At 37.1% G+C, this 22,044-nt stretch overlaps 1 protein-coding gene across 1 annotated transcript; it reads right to left on the bottom strand.

Moving 5' to 3' along the window:
- Positions 1–10,961: 10,961 nt before the first annotated feature.
- Positions 10,962–21,641, bottom strand: LOC139741369 (very-long-chain enoyl-CoA reductase-like). The gene is made up of 11 exons (XM_071651954.1): positions 21,550–21,641; positions 19,119–19,169; positions 17,559–17,610; positions 16,934–16,978; positions 15,452–15,555; positions 14,864–14,976; positions 14,030–14,135; positions 13,184–13,256; positions 12,559–12,602; positions 11,963–12,155; positions 10,962–11,627 (listed from the first exon to the last, which is right to left on the bottom strand). Exons 1-11 carry the CDS (start codon positions 21,553–21,555, stop codon positions 11,500–11,502), a joined length of 915 nt encoding a protein of 304 aa, XP_071508055.1. The 5' UTR covers positions 21,556–21,641; the 3' UTR covers positions 10,962–11,499.
- Positions 21,642–22,044: the final 403 nt, after the last annotated feature.

Below are 22,044 nucleotides of genomic sequence, written 5' to 3'. Positions count from 1 at the left end.
TGTGTATCATGTTTGGAGAACAGCGATTCAAACCGACCAAATTAGTTTCTTCATTTTCTGTGTGCTGTGTCAGGAGAAAAATGTTTCTGTGGACACACCAGTTAGGATTAGTGAACTGTTGTACTGCAGACAAATTGTAAAAATCTCCCAGCCAGTAAACTTAGTGTCATCTGACTCATCACGACACATTCCCCCCCCCCCCCCCCCAAAAAAAAAAAAAAAAAAAAAATCAACCCGAGATAAAGTAATGATATTCAAATTTATTAGATAATCTCATGAGTATATGAATAAATAGATAGATGATTGAGTAGGTAAAGAAGGAAATATAAGATTTTTTTTTTTATCAGTAGCACAAGATATCTCAATGGTCTGATGGTAAAATTTTAGCTCGAAATTCCATATATTGCAGTTCTAAAGAATGAGGGTATCGTTTGAATTACATTTTGCATTTTGCTTATATATTTCATATTTTAGTTGAGAAGTTTTGAAAAAGTGTCTTATATGTCAAGTAATGCTTCATGATTAGTTTGAAGAAAGTGTGGAATATAGTCATGCTTCACACAGTTAAACTTTTAATTCTCAACCATATTGCCATCCTCCAAGTTCACCTTCAAGCTTTTTTTCCCTCTTACTCTATGTAGTAAGCATTCTCTCTGAGAATAGATTGTCTTGTAATACCGGTACTCGCTCTGTAAATGTGAAAGTTACAACAGCTTGCATTTCCCTATATTACATCAAGGAATAGTGCTATCCAGCCATCTTCTTAGATGGAAAATGAAAGAAACTCACTTCATATGACTGTTTTATGAGGTGCCAATTTTACAACATACTGGTACCCCAGTATCAGTTACTGATCTTACAGTTTGATACTGTTACACATGAGATAGTGAGTCTGCCATTTTACTTTGAATTTCATCCACACACTTATTTTTCTTCCAGATTCCGAGCTATGACAGCCGAGATGTCAATCAACCTGTCCAGACACATCAAGAGTCTATAGCTGTACATCTGTGGTGTGTCTTCTGCAATGTTCAAACCCTGCTCACCTTGCTACTCAAGACAATTGTTTCAAATCTTCATTTGTTCAGGGGACTACATAAGTGATTTCTGTAGCTTTTATAGTGGAATTTGGTGCCAAGGTATTCCAATTTAGCTTGTTGTAGGACGGAATGCATGGCAAATGCATGGCAAATGTTAAAAGTTGTTGATTTTTCTCTTTTTTTTTTGGGGGGGGGGGTCAAATATCTTGAGGGAAATAAGTCTTAGAATGTCAAAGAAATCTTAAAACTCATGTGTGGGCATTTTTAGATGAATCTTATACACTGGTTTTAGCTACGATGATCAATCTCAAATGAATGATTCTAGCTTAATAAATGTGATTATATCAATGCATTACCAATAAGGCCAAGAGGATATGGGGTTTATTTTCTAGAAAATTTATGCAAAGACAATGATTAGGAGATCTATCGAGTATGAGAATTGTAAGCTAACTTGAAGGTTCATTTAAATTCTGGATTTCTGATTATCCATGTTACGTAAGAATGGCTACATTGTCCCAAACCTTATCTTGTAGCACATAACCCCATTGACTTAAAAGGTGTGAGCAATGTTTGTGTGTCTCAATTAAACTCGACGAACTGCTGGTTTAGCCGTGGTTTTTTAACTTATCCTTTGCTACCACAGTGGATTCTAGCAAATTCAACAATCTTTAAGCCAAAATCAAGTGAGCTGAAATTACTGACAGTTTATTTCTAAGCAAGTGTGCCTTCCTCTTTAATCTGTGAAATCTACCAATGAAGACACAGAGACATTTTGAATAGTGGGGTATTTGTATGCAGGTTTTAGTTTTCTATGTTACTCCAAAATCAGTTTTGGAATGGGACAGACCTTTTGATTGTAAGTACGATCTGACCTTGATTACCAAGCCATCTCTTATATGCACTTCTCTATCATCTCGGCATATTCATGAAATAAAGATGAAAAAAAAACAACAACAACAACAACAAAATGATTTCGAACAGGGGTGTGAAAGTTCAGTTTAACCTAATTTCATATTCTTTTTACTCTGCCCAGTACACACTTTTCAGACTTTTATCTGGGTAATGTGTAGGCAAGTCTTGTATACTCTTTTGTTTTGATGTCAGTGCACTGTTTAAACTTTAACTATGTGGCTGATTGCACAACCAGTGTTTGCCTTGGTCGACCATGAATGCAAGAGACTTTGAGCCCCAAAGCTTTCTTGGTTTTATCATTAAGCTTTTGTTCAAACATATTCTTAATAGAGTCCCTCATGGCTCACAGAAATGCACAGTGCTTGTATGCTGTATGTGGCTTGAATTCTTCTCGCTCCAATGTGTGCACCTTATCCTTGTTTTAGCAGAGCAGGTCGTGTTAACGCCAAAGCCAGTTTCTGAACATTTTTCATAGGTCGCATGTTCCTTCAGTGTGAAAGGCATTATATTGTATATGTATGGGTGAGAATTTTGAACGATGTACAATTGCCAATTTTCGCACCTCATGACATTCTTTCCCTTAGAACACGCCAGGATGACATAAGAAACCAGATTTTTTCATGTCATCTCAAAGATTGGTAAATTTCCTTTCAGGAAATATAGGTTTGGTTGACTTTTGCCTGATATTTTTCATTTGACAAGGACTTAAAGCGTAAAAATACGGTAAAAACGCTATTTTCACAATATTTTTTGTTTTTCAAACTAATGATGTGCATTTTTAATGGTACGTGGCATCTAATATCTGACCATGTTCTGAAATCTGACATATCATGGGTATGAACCACAAAATTATAAGAACTTTATGAGCACGTATAAAATCACAGAGAACAATTGAAATATCAAAGTCCAAAACAGACGAACATCCGTGATGCTTTTATTTCTGTCGCTGCTGCAAATTCTACTTTGTTGTCCCAACTGTAATGTATACGAAAATTTGGTGATCCACCTAATGAACATATCCTGCAAAAATTGTACGTCTGCTGGCTGTACAAGGGACGTAATATTCTTTTATGCAAAATTATACTAAGTTTTCGTCACGGACGTGCTTCCGCTATTTTCTAATAAAGATCGTATCCCATTAAACGTTATTGGCGATATTGTTCTGAGTCGTAATCAACTAAGATCTAGCCACACGATAATATGTTTGTTTTGAGTTTCTGTCCATCCTTTGTCAAATAGGAACCGAAATTATATTTTTAGACGAACCTCCGAGAAAAAAAGAACGTCCGTGATGATTAAAACGTTTTCGAGTGGGACACCATCTTGTTTTGATGACGAAGGTGCATTTTACCTTTGGCTCTCTAGCCGAGGAGCTGCATGTTATTTTTGGAGCGGACTGAGGCTTGTCCGCAGTTTTTGGACCATGCAATTCACCGAAAACCAAGCAAATAATTAATATTTTCTCTGAAAATTCACCTCCTGATCCCCCTCTGAGCAATACATATGTTGTAAGGATGTCATATTTCTTATAATTTGCATTGACAATACCTTTTCACTTTTTTGAAAGAGTTAGGAAGGCTAGGTACTCTCTGCCGATTAGTTATCCGTCCTGGAACATGACCATATCAGTAGAACGAACGTCCGTGACAATTCCAGCGAACGTCCGTGACGTATGCAATCCCTCCGATAGGGATAACTTGTCCCGAAAGTGTCCTGTATTCTTTAAAACTTTTAGGTCCAATAGCCACAAATAAAGTTTTACAAAGTTAACAATGAGTTTAGAGCAGTAGTTTCAGAATTTTTAAGGCGTTATGTGATCATGATGAACAAACAGTTGAAAATTTACTCACAATTTTACGCTTGTTTTCCCTCTAATTATACAAAAACAGCTAAACACTGAAAACAAAGTTATAGGAAAATGGAATTTTGCGTAATCTGTAATTTCTGTGCATTTAAATGTATTTCTAACGAGGATCTGGAGACAATTTGTACTATTACAGGTTCTGAAAGTTTCGCTCACGGACGTTCTGTCCGAGAAAGGAAATTTCTGATAATTACAAATATATCACTGCACATAAAGTTAATGTTTGTTGAAAATATTACCAAATCACCGAGCCTCTCATACCCACAAGTGAATAATGTTCAGCACTCAATTTACTTGTAATAACAAAAGGAAAACGTTTTGGTCACGGATGTTCGTTGGTAGAATAAATCAATGGATTACATAGTAGGAGAAAGAGGATCAGTGCCACTTTTTAGTGACAGGTGCTCCAAGTGTTTATCTTTTGAGTATGGTAGCTGCCGTCTCAAACAGAACACATCCAGTTTTGGTCTCCATAACGGACGTTCGCTGTAATTGTCATGATATTAAATGCCTTAATTCATTCCTATTTTTCTCTTCATGACGATTTTTCTCTCATTCCCTCAATAGCCTGGACATGCTGCGACCAAACAGAAAACAGAAACAAAACAAAACACACAAAAACGAATCCGAAAAGTGCTATATAATCACAAGCAGGATAATGACGGAAGAAGTCTGTAATGGGCATGTGTTGAATAAAAAAAATGGAAAAGTTTCAAAAGGACGTGAAAGCAGTTGAATGAAAATGACTGAGAAAGAGAGAAGGGATCGAGCTCCAACACACAGAGAAAAGAATTACCAGTGCACTCCCGTTGTACCAAATTCCTCTGGAGAAGTTTTTGTTTGGTTGTTTATGTTTTTTATTCATCGAAATGCCGTCACAAGCGAACAAAAATAATGCAGTATACAATTATTGTCTGATGAAAACAAACAAATCCTCCGCTTATCATCACATGGTGTTGTTTTATACTCATCAATGAAAAGCAATGTTCATTTTCAATTCTTTCCAAGATTTTTTTTTTCATTTGACATTTAAGGGACAGAGAGATCGTCAACTTGTTTGTGCTTTTGTGCTTACTTTGAAAACACATGTTAAAAAAGTAATGATTAAGAATAAGTTTAAGGTTGCACTTTGATATGTTCGCTCTTCCTAAGATTCGTTACTCCGATGTCCAAAGGTTTGTTATTCCGAAAATGAAAAAAAAAGTTTGTAGTTAATTAAGGAGGTTTGTTATTAAAAATTTCCTTATTCCGAAAGTTTGATAGTCCGAAAAATAAATGTTAAGGATCATCATTTTTAGGTCCGTTCTTCTAAAAGTGGAAAGGGCCTGATATTCGTTTAGGTGAAAACGGTTATTATGAGGTTTTGAAATTTGGAGGATTTTAGTTGTTAACTTGTTTCTCCACATTTGGATAAGCGAACATGATTTTTCATGTTCCAATTAATAAACCTTTTGATTAACCTTCGGAGATTCCTATCATTTACCGAATAAAAAAGCTTCATAATTATAGGAACTCTATCAATTTTCGTATTGACAAACTGTATGAATAACGAGCCTCCGAAATGACGCGCCACAAAATGTTTGTTATAACAAACCATATTGTATAATATCGAAGTCACAAACATCCATCCAAGTTATATGGACTTATTTTGCCTTGTTATGACGAAACTTCGCAGTATTGAACCTTTTATCATTTCTGACTAAAATAATAATGCAAATTCTCCTCGGTAACAGTGTGTAACACAAGGAGCAAACATAGAGGGATTTCTTCCCAACGTATCGGTTTGCCCTCCTCAGCTAAACTTCGTATTTCTATAACGGAGCACATTTCTGTTGTCTTTCTATGTTAATTCTTTGTCATAATTTTAGCTGTGACCATGTTCGTTATAAGCAAATTTTGCATTGTAGACTTTAGATAACAAATTTAGGACCTGAATCTTTACTTCATGATAACGAAATTTTGATAAATATATTCGTTCTCAAGGATGGACTACGTCACTGAGATTACACGTACGTTTGTACGTTCCCTTACGAGAGATGGAAAATTGTTTTCTTTGACTCCTCAGTATGAGAAGATAAACAAGCTTATATAATTGAGAATTGGTAATATCTATTCAGGATTTTGCAGAGGAGTTTGTTCTCGACATAAAATTGCTGTTTGTTGTGAGTAGAATGCGTTTCCAACTCAAGAGAGCTGCATCTTGTTTGTTCCGAACGTCCGTGAGCTACATGCGAACCTCCGTGATGACAACTATGCTATGTTTATTGGGTTATAGAGACTGCCTAGATCAGATACATCTTAAAAAGGTATGTTATTATTTGGGAGTGAGGATTAAAGTATGGGATAGTGAAATAAGAGGTCAAAATAATGAGTTTCTGTAAAATGCGCGTAAAGTGGAGAAAGTGTTTAGCGGAAGAGCAATATTTCAACAGAAACGACGGATTTAGTGAGATCATCAGTTGTCTACCATTACGTACAGGTTAAAAGTACAAGCTTAATATTCTGCAAGCACGTACACATGTCCCTTAAGATATTTCGTTAGGATTTTGAACTGAATCAGATCTTTGCAAACTGTGTTAAATGGTATTCAAGTGTATGTGCAGTACTATTCCTCACGGACGTTCGCTGCTCTGGACATGGTAATCTTCAACGGTGAATAAAAACTTGTTCCTCTGGGAAAATCCTAGTATAATTGGGTTCATATTAAAGCTTGAGTTATACTCTTTCAGGTAAGATGAATAATTTGGAGAATTTCCTACTTTTTAAATTTTGTCTTGTTTTGGCTCAATTGTACATCGTTCAAAATTCTGACCCGTATACATGTACCACTTATACTGTATTCAGGTTGCTGTACTCATACCCAATGTTTTCTGACAATTTTTGCTTTTGCTACACTGTATGGCATTTTAGCAACATTCCAACATTTTTTTTTAAGCATTGCACAAAATGGAAGAGGCTCAGTTTTTCTACAAAGATATGTAATTTGAGTCTTTTTGGGTATTCTGAAGGAAAAAAGATTCCTTTAAAAATATCACCTTGAGAAAGCTTAATATTTATGTCAGTTACATTTGTATTTGTATTTTATTTTGATAGAGAGAGAGAAAAAAAGAAGCTGAAATAAATGAATTGTGACTTGACATGTTTAAATGCTGTGTTAAGCTGTTTAGATTTAGTCCTGTGTTCTTACATCTTCTTTTACAGATAATTATGTTGTCTATAAAGTTCAACACTGATAGGTGCTGTCCGTAGATGATGCATGTATGTTAACACATCAACTCATCTCAAAAGATATGAATAGATCAATCTTAGCACACTTCAGAACACACAAACACCCCCCCCCCCCCCCACACACACACACACACAAAAAAAAAACCCACAGTGTGACGGCTATAATGGACCCAGGAAGTTTCAGGTACTCATAACTACTTTTTTTTCTCTCTCTCAAGTGTAGTAGTGACAAATATAAACCATGTTACGGACACAAGAGAAAAAGCTTTAAAGTTGGGTGTGTGAATGTGGCACAAAAGAGTTGAGGGTGTTTGACTGTTGGCACAATGTGTAGCAACAAAATTTCATATGCTGTGTATGATCATACAAAATGTGGTCCTACTGTTTTTACAAAGTGTAGTCACTTCAGTGTAACCTTTGTTCTTCCAGAGGACCCCACCACTTTAATTCATTCCAGCTCTGCCAGCAGAACAATTTTACACAAGGTTTTAAAGGGACACACTAGGTTAAACATCTTGTCCAGAGATGTAGGTGCTGGGCAGAATTTGAAGACAGCTTCATCCACAGTGCTCCATTTCATTGGACCAGGGGGATGTTACAGAGATAGAGTGGCAACTCTTCTTAATTCATGCAAACACATGTTTGGGTTCAAGGCGTTACAATGGGATGTCTAGCATTCCACTACGCTTTGAAGTCATGCTCGGCACTGCTCTAGTTGCAAGACGGAAGTTCTGAGACGAAGAACGCATTTCTTCTTTCGTTGAATTACAAGCTTTATTTCACCGTAAAATTTTAAATGAAATACTCGAATTGATTTAAAATAGTTTAAAAAAGAATTCAATATCATAAACATGTATTTCTAGTTTCTTCGTAATGCGCAAATCGAAATGAAATGAAAATTAGGCCCTCTTAAAAACCTAATTTTTTCTATAATGCGCACATTTCCGCATGTTAGTTTTCTATCTTTTTAATCTGGTATATTTTGATCTTTCAAATAAAGTACTCCGCTAAAGTGTGTTCCAGCGTGCTTTTAAAATATTTGCTGTTAAATTGTCAGTTTTACACTGCATTTTGATTCGCTGCTCCAATTCAAGGTATACAAATTCATTGTTGCCATCACATTGAAAGAGAGAGCGAATTGCAGTAGGGGCAAGTATTTCTAGATGTGAGAGCGCTAGTCCCGATTATTGATGCTCTCTTTTGTCAAAGCACATGGGTAACACCTGTAGTTGAACGCATAACTTCTCGGCGGTGCCGCGCATGACTTCAAAGGAGAGCAGTAGTTGTCTCTCCTTCTCTGTAACACCTCCCTGATTGGACCACTTTTGCTTGATGGAGCATCAGGTTAAACAAACTTTTTGCACTCTTCACAGGTCTTTATTGTAGGCAATGGTGAAGCATTAGTACATTGTACTGAAAGCAGTTCAGAGGAAATGCCATAACTTTTGTCATGTCCATATTTATGGTAATTTTACCAAAAGTTTCATGCATTGTATTCTACTATGAAACATCACCTCCTGCACAGCGTATGAAGCTGTTTTCAAAGTCTGCCCTGTGCATAACACTGTGTTCTACTATGAAACATCACCTCCTATAATATTTTGGGGAATTGGGAGAACACGAAATAAAAGAGGGTCAAAGTGTACTTCAAATTCAATTTTCTTTGATCGATCTTGTGTCGTGTGACTGCAACAGACACAATAATCACTACTCTCCACAATATTTACCGATATGGAAGCACACATCAACATAATAAAAACACCTCAACAAGCATTTATCAGCATGATTTTCAGAATAATCAAATCATGTCTTTATAAAACAGGTGTGTCAAAACATTGGGGAACACATACTGGCGTATTGTACAAAATATGCTACTGAAAAATTGAAGATGAAGACCTTACAAATGATTCTGAATTTCACAAGAGTACCCCATCTGATTTAAATATCACTGCCTACCACCACTCATTAAGAAGACTTTGTGACTTGACATTTTTATAAAGAGGCCAGTCCATTATCAAACCAGTGGTTAAGGGCTCATTTTTTTTTTTTTTTCGTCTGTGGTTGACTAAAAACATTTTCCACAATTAGTTACTGCATACATAGTAATGTCACACAGATATTCACAACTACCAGTACATACCATCTTGTACCTTGGACAAACTGTGTAGTGATTACATCATACCAATAGCATGAATGCATGACATAGACTACTTGGTACACACATTAACAATGCTGAGAACTCATTCAATATTAACAGTATCATTCTACCTTTTCAACTAATATGACATCAGTTTCTTTCATAGAGTGACCTGGGTACGAGAAGGAAATATCAATTCAGAGGGGAAGAGTTGTTGTTTCTGTTTTTGTTAAAAATGTTAGGGAAGCCTAATTTGCTGAGACTGAAAAACATTTGATTTCCACTAGAGTCAACAATTGATCCAGAGGAAGGCATGTTAACTTCAACTTAAATTAGCTGGATGTTTGACCTAACAAAGGGTTGGAATATGTCATGGACTCACAGAAACAAGGGAAGTCACAAACAAACCTTTCACAATATTTGATACAAGTAGAAATGTTTTAATTCTTATCACAACTGTGATGTATGTACCAGTATACACTGATGTGGCAGGTCCATTTGACCTGGATGTATGTAAAACTTGTGTATTGAAGACATTTTTCCCTAAAGTACTGTAGCTCAAGTGGAAATTTCTATGAAAATCATCCATACTGGTGGCAACCATCCTTGGTAAGTCTATATCCAAATACTGAGACTTTCATGTCACTGAAAAAATGCAAAGATCGATCTCTACTGGTAATTCAGAAAACAAATATCCTGTATTGCAATACAAGCATTAGTATACGATGCATCTTCATCATTGTGAATAAGTATTGGTAAATCATGCTAGATCAGACATTAATTACATTGATAGAAAACAGAATGATATTTTAAACACACACACATTCATGCAAACAGAGGATACGAATCGGGCATACCTTTAAAAATCTTAAACTATGGAGTTAAAATTTGAACTACTTGCTAGCACAACTAGTATATCTTGCCTATCATTCATAGCACTTTGTTCTACTTTGCTGGACTGACATTACTTTTTCTTTCTGGAAGATATCAGAACGAGGCCTTCAACCTATGGAATGAATGTTACATGTTTAAAAAAATTCCTTTTCTGATGATGGCTTGGGTGCAACATGCAATTTTTTCCTTTTGTTTGAATACCTTAAGAATTGACAGACACATGGTTGATATTTATTGACATGATTCTAAAAAAGAATTGCATCTCACATGGAAAACTCACAGGAATCTTTATAAAATACAACCAATCTAAAAACAAAATAAAAAAGTTGCAATTTGTCACCCTTCATAAACATAAAAAGAAACATTCACATGAATACCCTGGGAAACTGAACAAATTGTACCATTCATACCATGCGCCTCATTAGACAAATTCAAACCATGGTAGTATTGAGGCCCCAAGTTCGTCTATTTGAAATTGCTCGGCATCAATTACACAGCAAATGACCCCATCATTAGAAAAGAAGGAAAGACATTTTAGATACAGGTAACAATCTCATTTCCAACCTTTCTTTTCCATCAGAAGTCACAGAAAATAAACTCAGTCTATTTCACAGATCTGATGTGCCCATTTTTACAGATCTTGTACTGATTGATTAAATGATTGTGGAATACTGTAAAACACAATACATTATGTATTTTCGCGGCATGAAATTTTCGTGAATTGGAGCCGACGGCCTTTTCCGTGGCATGAAATTTTTGCGAGTTGCCTCTAACATTCAATGCATGTAATGTAGACAAGAACTTTCATGTGCATTTTAATTTCGCGAATCTTGGCTCTCGCAAAATTTCGCGAAATTAAAATGCATGCGATTATTTCTCGTTTTACAGTAGATTAGAGAGAATACATGAATCATCCCGGGAGTTGAGAGCCATTATGGAAAACAGAATTGAAACCCATCATGTCCACAAACGTAATGAAAATACAAATGTTCTTTATTTGATCTCATTGCTCCACAATTTGTTGGCTACGATGATTTCCATACACACAGCATTGTCAGCTGGTATGGGGAAAAAGAAAGAGAGAAATGTCCATTTACATCAAATCCCAGAAGCCAAATTAGTTGCATGCCTGGAAGATTTTTCTTAGCTGAACTCTTTGTCCATTGAGAGGCAAAATGGCTCGACTTTCAGAAACAAAATCAAGCAAAAATTCACCGAGTTACTTACACGCCATATCCTTTTCAATTGATTACTCTCTCATATATCAAAATCCATTACCTTTCAGAAACACTCTTGCATATGTGATTGAAAAACACCAGATTCTCAAATGCATGGTTGCCTCCAGCAAATAACATTTGCCCAGAGCTTTGATCATGCCTCACACAGCCATGCCGCAGTGGACCAGCAGGTCGGTGGTTCAATACTCAGAGGAGGAAGGGTATGATGGTCTTCCTGCTGCGAGGGTAGTCCTTGAACTCCTTCTTGTAGTTGCGGTGCTTTCCTCCAGCCCAAATGGCCATCTGGCCAAAGCCGGCCAGACAGAACAGCAGCACTGGACAAGATGGGAAACGACAAAAACTTTCTTTCAAAGGTGAATGTCACTCCAAGGTGACTTGAATGAATTGTGACTTGAGTTAAAATCAAGCAAACAGAATACTGAAAAACCGGAAGCATTGGAATTTCTTTAATGCGAACCGATGGCCTCTTTCACGGCATTAAACTTTCGCGAATTGCCGACCATGAAAAAATATAGAATGTCCTACATGTACTAGCTATACAGGGATTCGTTGAACACACACTATAGTCCCACATATGTTATTCTGAGAGGTGAGCTCTCCACAGCTACCACTGTGAATAAAGACTGTCATTTTCCCCCCAAACACTGACCTGGTAAACACTGCGTCATGATGGCAAAAGCGATCCAGGCCACTGTCTCGTAAGTGTAGTTTGGACAGCTGACAAAGCGGAACATCTGGGTCATGGGGTTACTGGTCGGGAAGGGAATGCGTCGCTCCTTGGTGCCTGGGGGTCGGAGGTCACGCAGTGCCACATGGATGCAGAAGTTTCCGTATTCAGAGAGCTGTGAATTGTATAGCACAAGCCTTTTATTCATACATACACGATATGTGAAGAATATATTCAGTCACATTAACAGGACATAGTTTTGCAATGTAACTCTTCGAGACCACAGATTTCAGAGACAATATTGAAGAAAGGTGACGGCAATCAATTTGAATAAAAAGATATTTTTTCGATGATTTCATATACCAGGATATAGAAGCATTATGGTGCAATCAGTTTACAGTCAATTCTTTTTTTTTTCTTTGTTTCAACACTTGATTCATTGTACCAGTGATGATATTAACCTTGGTTATATACACACGCTACATAGGATCTTTTCAAGGTTATCATTAAACAATCCCCCTCCCTAACCATGACAACATCCACTTCCTTACATACAGAATTTCATGACAATCACTTACCAGGAACAGAAACAGTCCAAAATACACCTGTCCACTGCCAAGAGCTGGATGTCAAGAGTAAAGGTACAACAACTTTCAATCACACGTCAGAATATCACTATGAAAATCAGTGAAAGCTAGCATAATATGAATTCATTTAAGTTGCTGTGAGGAAGAAAAAAATCGAAACAAAAGAACAGGCAAGAAAATATCTAAGCTGAAAATAAGTTAGAGTGTGAATACATTTCTCTTCTCATGCTATCATGTATCAAAGTTACTATAAAACCTACATTTTCTATTCCATATTTCTGTAAAACATCAAAAAGATGTATTGCACTGTTCCACAGATATTTTTACCACCCTGAAATACACATCATATTATAACACTCCCACCTAAAACAGTAAGGTATCGTTTGATTACATGAGATCAGGGAAGGAGCTGTGGAACTGATGTGTTAATGTATAAATTAGTCTGAACCAATTTAGTCAATTACAACACACACCTAAATTTCTGCAAATTACTGAACAAATATTCTCTCTGCTGTGATATATTCCTTTTTTGGGTTTGAGGCAAAATCTTTTTTTTTGTTTCACTTTGCTGTAAGGACATACTCTTGTGATTAAGAGAAAATTTTTCTCAACTTACTTGGAGGAGTGTAGAGAGGGTGGTTTAAGAAGTATGCGATAAAGGCAGCAAATCCCCAGTAATAGCTGGAATTCTGTAAGACATCAAAGCCAATTAAGAGGTAACAAAATGAAGCAGCAAACATAAACAAAGCTCTTACAAGTGTCCTATTCAATGATAATAATAATAATAATAATAATAATAATAATAATAATAATAATAATAATAATAATAATAATAATAATAATAATAACAATAATAATAGTATAATAATAATAATAATAATAATAATAATAATAATAATAATAATAATAACAATAATAATAATAATGATAATAATAATAATAATAATGATAATAATAATAATAATAAAATGTACAGACTTCTTTTTTTGGGGGGGGGGGGAGGAGGAGGGCTATTTGACTGTCCATATGTATATTATCAACTAATAGGATAATTTTGATCCTCACAAGAGGAAAAAGAAAAGGATGTAAAACACTATTGTGCAAATGTGGATGTACAAATATGGATAAAACAAAGGTGCTAGCTGAAAAGGCAACTTATTCTACGAGTGAGAAGAAAAATGCTAATTACATTAGATACAGTAATCCATCTCCTACAAAATACCAGGTAATCTGTAATCATTTGTAATCATTACATCACTAGACATGTCGATTTGTGAAGAAATGACTTGGAACACAAATGTGAGATTTAAAAAACAAAACAAAAAAACCACCAGACAATATTTAAACTTTTACATCACACTAGAAATATATACTATATACCGTGATCTGTGTCAGATCTGGCAAGATTAGGGTTTAGGGAGGAAGGCAAAATGTAGAAGGTTAAAGTGGTGGAGAAACAAACCTTGAATATGTTCATGATAGGCATGGTTGCATTGGAGAATCGGTGAATGAAGACTGTCTCTAGCAGCCGCTTGCCGTAGTGGAGGACCCAACATCCAACAGCAAGGCTTGATGGAGGCAAGATGGCGAGATGTTAGGCATGAAAAAATCACATCGACATCACCAGCATCACCTTTGTCATCATTCATCCTCTACATAATCACCATCACTCGCCACCATCATTACCATCATCATCACCATCATCATAATCATTCACTATCATCATCACCATCATCACCATCATTTAGCATCACCATCATCATCCCCATCATCATTTAGCATCACCATCACCCTCATCACCATCATCGTCATTCACCATCATCACTATGATCATTTATAATCACCATCATCATCATTCATCATTACCACTATCATCATCATCACCACTATCATCATCATCAACATTATAATCACCATCACCATGATATCCATCTAAATGAGTGTAGATATGTTAACGTCTCTTGCAAATGTCTACTTCACAGGTCTTGCAGGGTCTGTCCTGTGGTCTTGGACAAGACACTGAGAGACGTTTGTAGCCTTCAGCAACAAGCGGCTTTCATATTTTCTTTCATCTCTCTGCAAAATCATGGATACCCAAAGGTTGCTGCTGTGCATTCCAGGGGTCCTGACACTTAAAAACAATTATAGATCCACCCTCACATGCTCACACACACATACACAATAATCATACAACACACAGATAGGGTACCAGCAATATTCCAAAATTTCAAGTACTCTCTGAAACACTTCCTTTATAGTAGTCAGTACAGTGTGATATGATGATGAAAGTACTTACTTCACTACATAATTGCGGGGTTGGGAGGCAGCTTCAGCTCCGTAGATGAGAGACGGTCGTAGGTAGAAGAGAAGGTAGACAAAAAGAGGCCCACTGTACTCAGTCAGAAAAACCTGAGGATGATCAAAATCAGAAGATAATAACGGAACAAAGAAATACACAAAAAAATCTTTCAAAATATCAAAAACTTGTTCTTCCTATCATCCCCTTACATGAACGTTCCACTTTGTCTTTTTTTTTTTTATGGGGTGATTTGGAAAGTAATTTCTGTTTTTAATTCTGGGTTTGAAAAGATTCCACCTCCTACTAAAAAAGCAGGAAAGCCCTACCAAACACTCCCAACACACACACTATGTAACAACAAGACAATGTACACACAAACTTAGCAATAACAATGATTTAACATTCCTCACACATTTTTTTTTTTCTTCAGACCCCCATCCAAAAATGGAATACAAAGAGAGAGAAAGCAAAGCTAAAACAACCACACCTCATCCCTATCAATGCCAGTATTTTTCATCCTTGGGTTCAGCGATCCAAAACGCTTTCTTAACCTTCACAGCAATCATCGCATTGTGTCTCACTCACTGTAGTCCATCCCACTTGAGGTCCCAGATCCTTGAAGTAGAGAGTGTCTCCATGGGTGATGTTCAGGGAACCGAGAGTTACATCCCCCTTTAGTGACTTGCCCTCTGACATCATTGATGACAGTGAGAGTAAAAAAGGCGAGAGATGTCGACTTACAACACTGAGATGTGGTGGTATACACATAATACACATCAATGAGGGCAATATCAAGAATTACCCACACAATATAGACATCTTTGGCACAGTCTCACATGCTGGAGGCAATAGGCAAGGGTGTTTGGACTGATGTGTATTACCAATACTTGCTTTATAAAATGATGAAGCAGAACCTTGTCATTTGGTAAATCACCCTCATCAAAAGTACCTGGTAAATAAACAATGAAATCTTGCCTAGTTACCATTATGATGTGTATGTGCTAATGAAAGGTCACTATACTTTATTTATGACTGGTCATAAGCAAAATTATGCAATAGGCAAAATACATGCCTTGTAACATGTAAATAGTTAAGCAATGCCATTTAACCCTCAAAACATGCCCATTTAATTTTCAGTCTTTGCCAAGAGTACTAATTCCTCATGTCAGACTTAATTTGGAGAGTTCAGGTTGACAATAAATTGCTCAAGCAGGGGTATGTACTATTTATCATGGATTCAAGTACAATTGGGATGCTTGGAAATTATCATGGGTACTTTAATTTGACTTTGAACTGTGATCTACGACCTTATGACACAAAGTGATATTAGTTCATGTACGCATGTATACATACATCAAGTTTATTCTGGTATCATTTGGATATGCATCATTCTCCAATAGTTGGGGGGAAAAGGAGTTATACTTGACAGAAAGACAGAACAATGGACATTCCAGTTCAGCATTGGAGACACAGTCTGTGGCTCTGAAACATGACTGAGGTTTGAAATTGTAATAAATGAAGACAATGTAACATTTCATACATTCTGCATTATGAGTACCACACAAGTTGTCAAAATGAATTCAGCTTCACATGTGAAAGAGAGTTAGGAAAAATAAAGCAGGAAGAACAAAAAATCTTCATAAACCAGTTTAGAGAGCAAAGTGCTCTAACCATCTATGAATTTTGCAAGTGTTTGAGTCATACTGCCAAATACATGGTTTTGTACTGCCCCTGCTGCCAACTCTTTATGGAACACTTCCGTAAACCCTATCACACAACAAATCACCTGTTGACTAATATGAGCTGTACATCTCTTGGGACATAATACTTACCTTCACATTAGTCTTTGAGTCTACGGGACAGTCCAGGGAAGGACTTTTATATTGCTTATGGCTGACTGACTGATTTGAAGCAACTGCTATTCTAAGTGACTCCTAAAAGGTAAGTACTAGCTGTATTACTTTGCAACTACTGGAAGTCAATTGCTGCTTACAACTCAAATGTTTTATGCTCAGTATTGCCTCCAAAGTGATATTCACTTAACATCAAATGCACTCATGTACTTACTTGGTTCTGTCTTGTATGACTGTCGTTCTGGATAATATTTGGAATCTACACAACAAGAAATAATCAGGAAAATCCAATGGCTAAATTTGGCTTTTTGGCACATGCCAAAAATTACCAATCTACTGCTACCATAAAAAAAGAAAATAGCAAATAGATATGCTTCTACCTGCCAGTTCTAATGATGAGATGAGCAAGGTGCTGCATGAATACCATGTTCGCATCTTACCACAAAAATCATCAATTCAGGAATACAGCTGCACTATACATTATGCATTGTAAGCACTCCTTTCACAATACAAAATCAAACAGTTAATTGTCACATTATCACAATAATATTGCTTGGAATTAAAATAAGTTTAAAACAATTAGTAATTCTAAACATATGCTGCAAGACTAACACAGGAAATTGACACAGTGAGAGACAAAGCACAATAATATACCAGAGTATCTTTTTTTTTTTTTTTTTTTTTTTAAAGAAAAATGAAATCCTTGCCCCCAATAAAGTTGAGTCTTTTAACGAGCACACAATTTGGGCTTTTGTGGACCTGTGACTTATCAAAGCACTTATCAATGTGGACATGTTCGTGTGTGACATTCAGTGACGTGTGTCCACAGCATCACTTACTTTTCCGGTAGAGCGCATCTTTGACATCACCAATTGTGGAGCTGGAGCTCAACTGGGGAAGAAAAGAAATTAGTGTGAAGGTGGCTTATAGTACATCAGTAATTTCTTGTTTCGATAAGCTGTAGGCCTACAAATAGCAAACACCACATCTGCAAAATAACAAGAGAAATGATATCAACTAAAAGGAAATATATGAATGATCATACACACTTCCAAGATACATGATGGAATTTCATTCAATTCATGTGACCTTTAACTTTTTTTTTTCCATTCTCCCATCGAGGGCAGCACACTGCTGGTCCTTCACCTCCCTGGTGGCGTAGCTCTACTCTACATCATCACCGACAGTTGCTCATGAAAATTTTGTTTAAAAAAAAAAAAATAATAAAATAACAACACAACATGGATGGATGGAAATACTGTAAAAATGATATATTCGCGGCATGAAATTTTCGCGAATTGGAGCCGACAGCCTTTTTCGTGGCATGAAATTTTCGCGAATAGCCACTAGCGTTCAATGCATGTAGTGTAGACAAAAACTTTCGCGTGCATTTTAATTTCGCGAATTTCGGCGCTCGCGAAATTAAAATGCACGCGAAAATTCCTCGTTTTACAGTAACTTCTTTCCCCTCTTAAGAAAAAAAAAATCCTCTGCAAAAATCTTCAATAATGAAGAAAGCAGAATAAACAAAAGAAAAAAAAAGCAAAAAGAAGAGATAATCATGTGTATGAAAACATAATGGAATGTTGCATCCCTGTGAATGACATTTGTGATTATCAGTCATTCTTTATACCAGGGGCAGAGCCAATTACATGATGGCTTGCTTAAAATCCCCTGCCCCCCTTTGGCACATCATTAAGTTGGAAAGTACAAAATCTTGTCACGATATTAGATAGAGGGACCATAAAATGAATTACCCGTAAAATCATAGTTCCAGTTTAGTCTTCACTCATATTTAAAACATTTCTAAAGGATGTGCCAACATTTTATCAAAAATGATAAAACAAGTTCAAAATATAGATTCAAATCTAACATCGCAGGTCATGAAGCACACCACACCTTTACTCATTGACAAGTTGATTGTCAAAATGCACATTTCCCTTACACACTTGCCCGAGAATACAAGGGACTAGCCTTCCACTATTTCAGTTTACAAACGGCTGATTACTGAACTTTCTTGAGAGATGCAAATTAATCAATATTAGTAGTTATAATGCAAAATATACAAGAATCATCTAGAACTCAGATCTTTACAGGGATTGTACTATTTCCACAGGAGCCAAATTAAAGCTTTTCAAATGCTAAGTTACAGGATATAAACCTTTCCTTGACATGGACTATTGTAGTGTGGTCTTTACATCACTTTTAAATATAGTGGACTTGTGGCATCCTTTTTCTATTGTTTGTTTATCACAAGTTAAAGGCCTTCTATACCTCTAATGCTAAAGTAACAAAATGATGAAAGTTTGCCACTAATGGTAAAACACTTTACAACAATGAAATGTTGCTTCTCACCACATTTATGATTTCTTCTATGATTGATGAAAAGTCATACTTACATTGGAGAGAATGGCAACCTCTTTTCCCGAGCGGGCACTCAAGATTTTGACCTGAAACCAGATGAGAGAAATGCTCACATACTGTCTAACAGGTGACACAAAATGTGGAAATGGATACAAGTGTGCACTAATGAATATTTGAAGTATTCAAAACCCTGAATCTTGGGATTGTGCAAATTCACACTAACGTTAGGTAAGGCCTACGTTAGGTGGCCTGACTCAATCACTGCTGCCCATTGCATTGGGTACATTTGAAAACCATGAATAAATTAAGCACCTATAAGTGAATTATGTGCATCAAACCATACGCTCATCACGACATTGGTAATGACATCAACACCAGTCAAGATTCTCTGGCTGTGTGCGTACTGGCATAAATATCAGTGAACAATTGGAAACTTCACAATTCAGTATGGGGCAGATTCTCAATCTTAATATTTCCAAGCCGGGCCACCCTGGAAAGAATAGAAACCTCTTTTTCCAAGCAGGCATTCAAGGTCTTTAAATAACATTCATCCATGATCATGACATGTGGACATGTGTCTCTCTTGGGCGGGGGAGTCAGTGGGGGGGAACTGCCCTGCTCGCTCACCAGTCCGGACACCAGGCTATTGAGTATTATTAAATTACATAGTACCTGGTATCAGAGACTCCAACTCTCCCGTTTTCGACGGGAGATCTCCCGCCGAAAACCCATTTTTGCAAAATCTCCCATTCTCCCGCTTGAGATTTAATTTCTGCCGCCCTGGCTCTGTGTCTCCCGTTGGAAAGGATTTCTTACTTATTGCTATTGTATGTTGAAAAAAAAAAAGCCTTAGATAGCACCAGAGAGCATCTAGAACCCTAGGAACTTCATGCTTTGCACACATCAACTTGGAGTCTCCCGTTTGCTAGGGGTTTTAGGCGGGAGAATCTCCAGATCAGAAGGTGCTTTGGGTTGGTGTCTCTGTAGTATTAACTTGGTAACTTGGTACTTGGTAGTGATCCTCCAAAAGACCCCAAGTGGAGTTTAAACTGGAGGTGGCAGCAGAGGGTGGACTCAGTTTGGGAGAATACAGTTTGAAAACATGGTCTTAAAAGTCCTTAGCTGAACTTGAGAGATTACACATTGAGGAAGGCTATTCCATGTCCTTGTGGTTCGAGGGAAGAAAGAATTCCTGTACATATCTGTGTTGCTAGATGGTACCTCAAACTGATTTGAATGCCCCCGCCTACTTCTATCTGGTTTAGGGCAAATATGGTCTGTGTGATGTATGTCGATTTCCTTATGGAGCATCTTATGAGAACAGGATAAGCGATGTATTTCCCGTCTGTGTCGGAGTGAGTTCCAGTTTAATGAACTAAGCAGCTGGGTGACACTTGCTTCTTGGTCGTATGTGTTTGTAACAAAACAAGCAGCCCGTCTTTGGACTTGTTCGATGGAGGAAACATTCTTGTTTGTGTATGGGTCCCAAGCAGCAGTTGCATAATCAAGAATTCAAGATCATAACTTTTCCTTCACAGATGTTGAACAGTTGGAAAAATTTCGTCTGAGGAAGTTCAAGACAACCGATGCTTTCGTTGTTGCTTGGTGGGTCTGGCTGTACCAGCGCAAGTCGTTTTGAACATTAATACCAAGGTACCGGTACTTAACTTGTTTAGAGAGGGTGATGCCAAGAATGTTGTATGATCACGTTAGAATTTAGATATTCATTCATAAGTCTAACAGATTTTATTAGTTTCTATTTCTAATTGTTACTCTGTGTCAATAGTTTTATTTCCATAACGTTAAATAAATTATAACGTTAATTATTAATAGCATGGCCATGGTCCAGTGGTAACGACTAATAGTAACAGGTGTTGGGGTCTAGCTTCTACAGTTTTATTTTTCATTTTTTCCGGAACTGCTAAAACACATGTAAAAAGACAACTTGGAAGAGCAAATGTTCTCTCTAAACTCATTTGAGCTAGGGTAACCGAAAATTGCATCAGCAGAATGACATACTGCCCCTGTACAATTCTACCGCGCACTAAGCTCATCGTCATACCATACTCCTTTTTCTACTTCATTAAGAAAAGCCTGGCCGCCGGTCGTCGGGTGCGGCACAGCAGCTGCAGCAGGGCCAGGGGATCGAGTGCCCGTATCCATGCTGCCTCATTACGGCCTTGATATTTATGATACTTCGTACAACAAATTGACCCCTGTGATGCTTTTTTTTCTCTATCTGACATGAAAGCCTACTCAGTAAGCTCATAGAAAAGCCTGGCCGCCGGTCGTCGGGTGCGGCACAACAGCTGCAGCAGCAGGGGATCGAGTGCCCGTATCCATGCTGCCTCATTACGGCCTTGATATTTATGATACTTCGTACAACAAATTGACCCCTGTGATATTTTTTCTATCTGACATGAAAGCAGTGTTTTGCCAAAACAGTAAATCCGCATATGAACTTACATCCATGGTGCTTAAATGGCGTGGAAGACGCAACGAGATGATTAATCAGGCACGACCCTCGATTAGTGTCCTGGATCCTGCGCGGGTTCAATTGGCCAGGCGGCGGGGGTTGTTGGTTACGTAGTTGATCACGCGTGCATGATTGGTATTTTCTGCTTTCCAGAGTGCTCCTATATCGCCAAAAATATCGCCAGGTGTTGATACTTGTATTTAAATGATCCAGAGGGGGCACACTGGGCGCCCCCCCCCCCCCGCACCCTGTTTATTTGTTGTTATTAAACAAAAGAAGTAAAAAAAAAAAAAAATGAAACCCAGGAGTAGCACCAGAAATATTGTTTTGCGCCCACTCCCCCTTTACGGAATTCCTGGATCCGCCCCTGAAATGCATATCCCATAGGACTCTACCCATCAACAATGATATCCATATTCTATATCGGGCTACTTATAGCCTAAACATTATATAGTTGATGGAATGTTTTAGTCACAAAATGACCA

This window comes from Diadema antillarum, unplaced genomic scaffold (assembly GCF_040938485.1).
Source record: "Diadema antillarum isolate AM-2024a unplaced genomic scaffold, OU_Dant_1.0 scf00000031, whole genome shotgun sequence".
NCBI classification, from domain to species: domain Eukaryota; kingdom Metazoa; phylum Echinodermata; class Echinoidea; order Diadematoida; family Diadematidae; genus Diadema; species Diadema antillarum.
This window is presented reverse-complemented; position numbering and strand designations above follow the sequence as displayed.

What these genes read in the sequence shown, in the direction of transcription:
- LOC139741369 (XM_071651954.1), bottom strand. An exon ending in AGATGCGCTCTACCGGAAAA is followed by an intron (nt 16,979 to 17,558) that starts GTAAGTGATGCT and finishes CTTGTTGTGTAG; the next exon opens with ATTCCAAATATTATCCAGAA. An exon ending in CCCTCTCTACACTCCTCCAA is followed by an intron (nt 12,603 to 13,183) that starts GTAAGTTGAGAA and finishes CTTGACATCCAG; the next exon opens with CTCTTGGCAGTGGACAGGTG.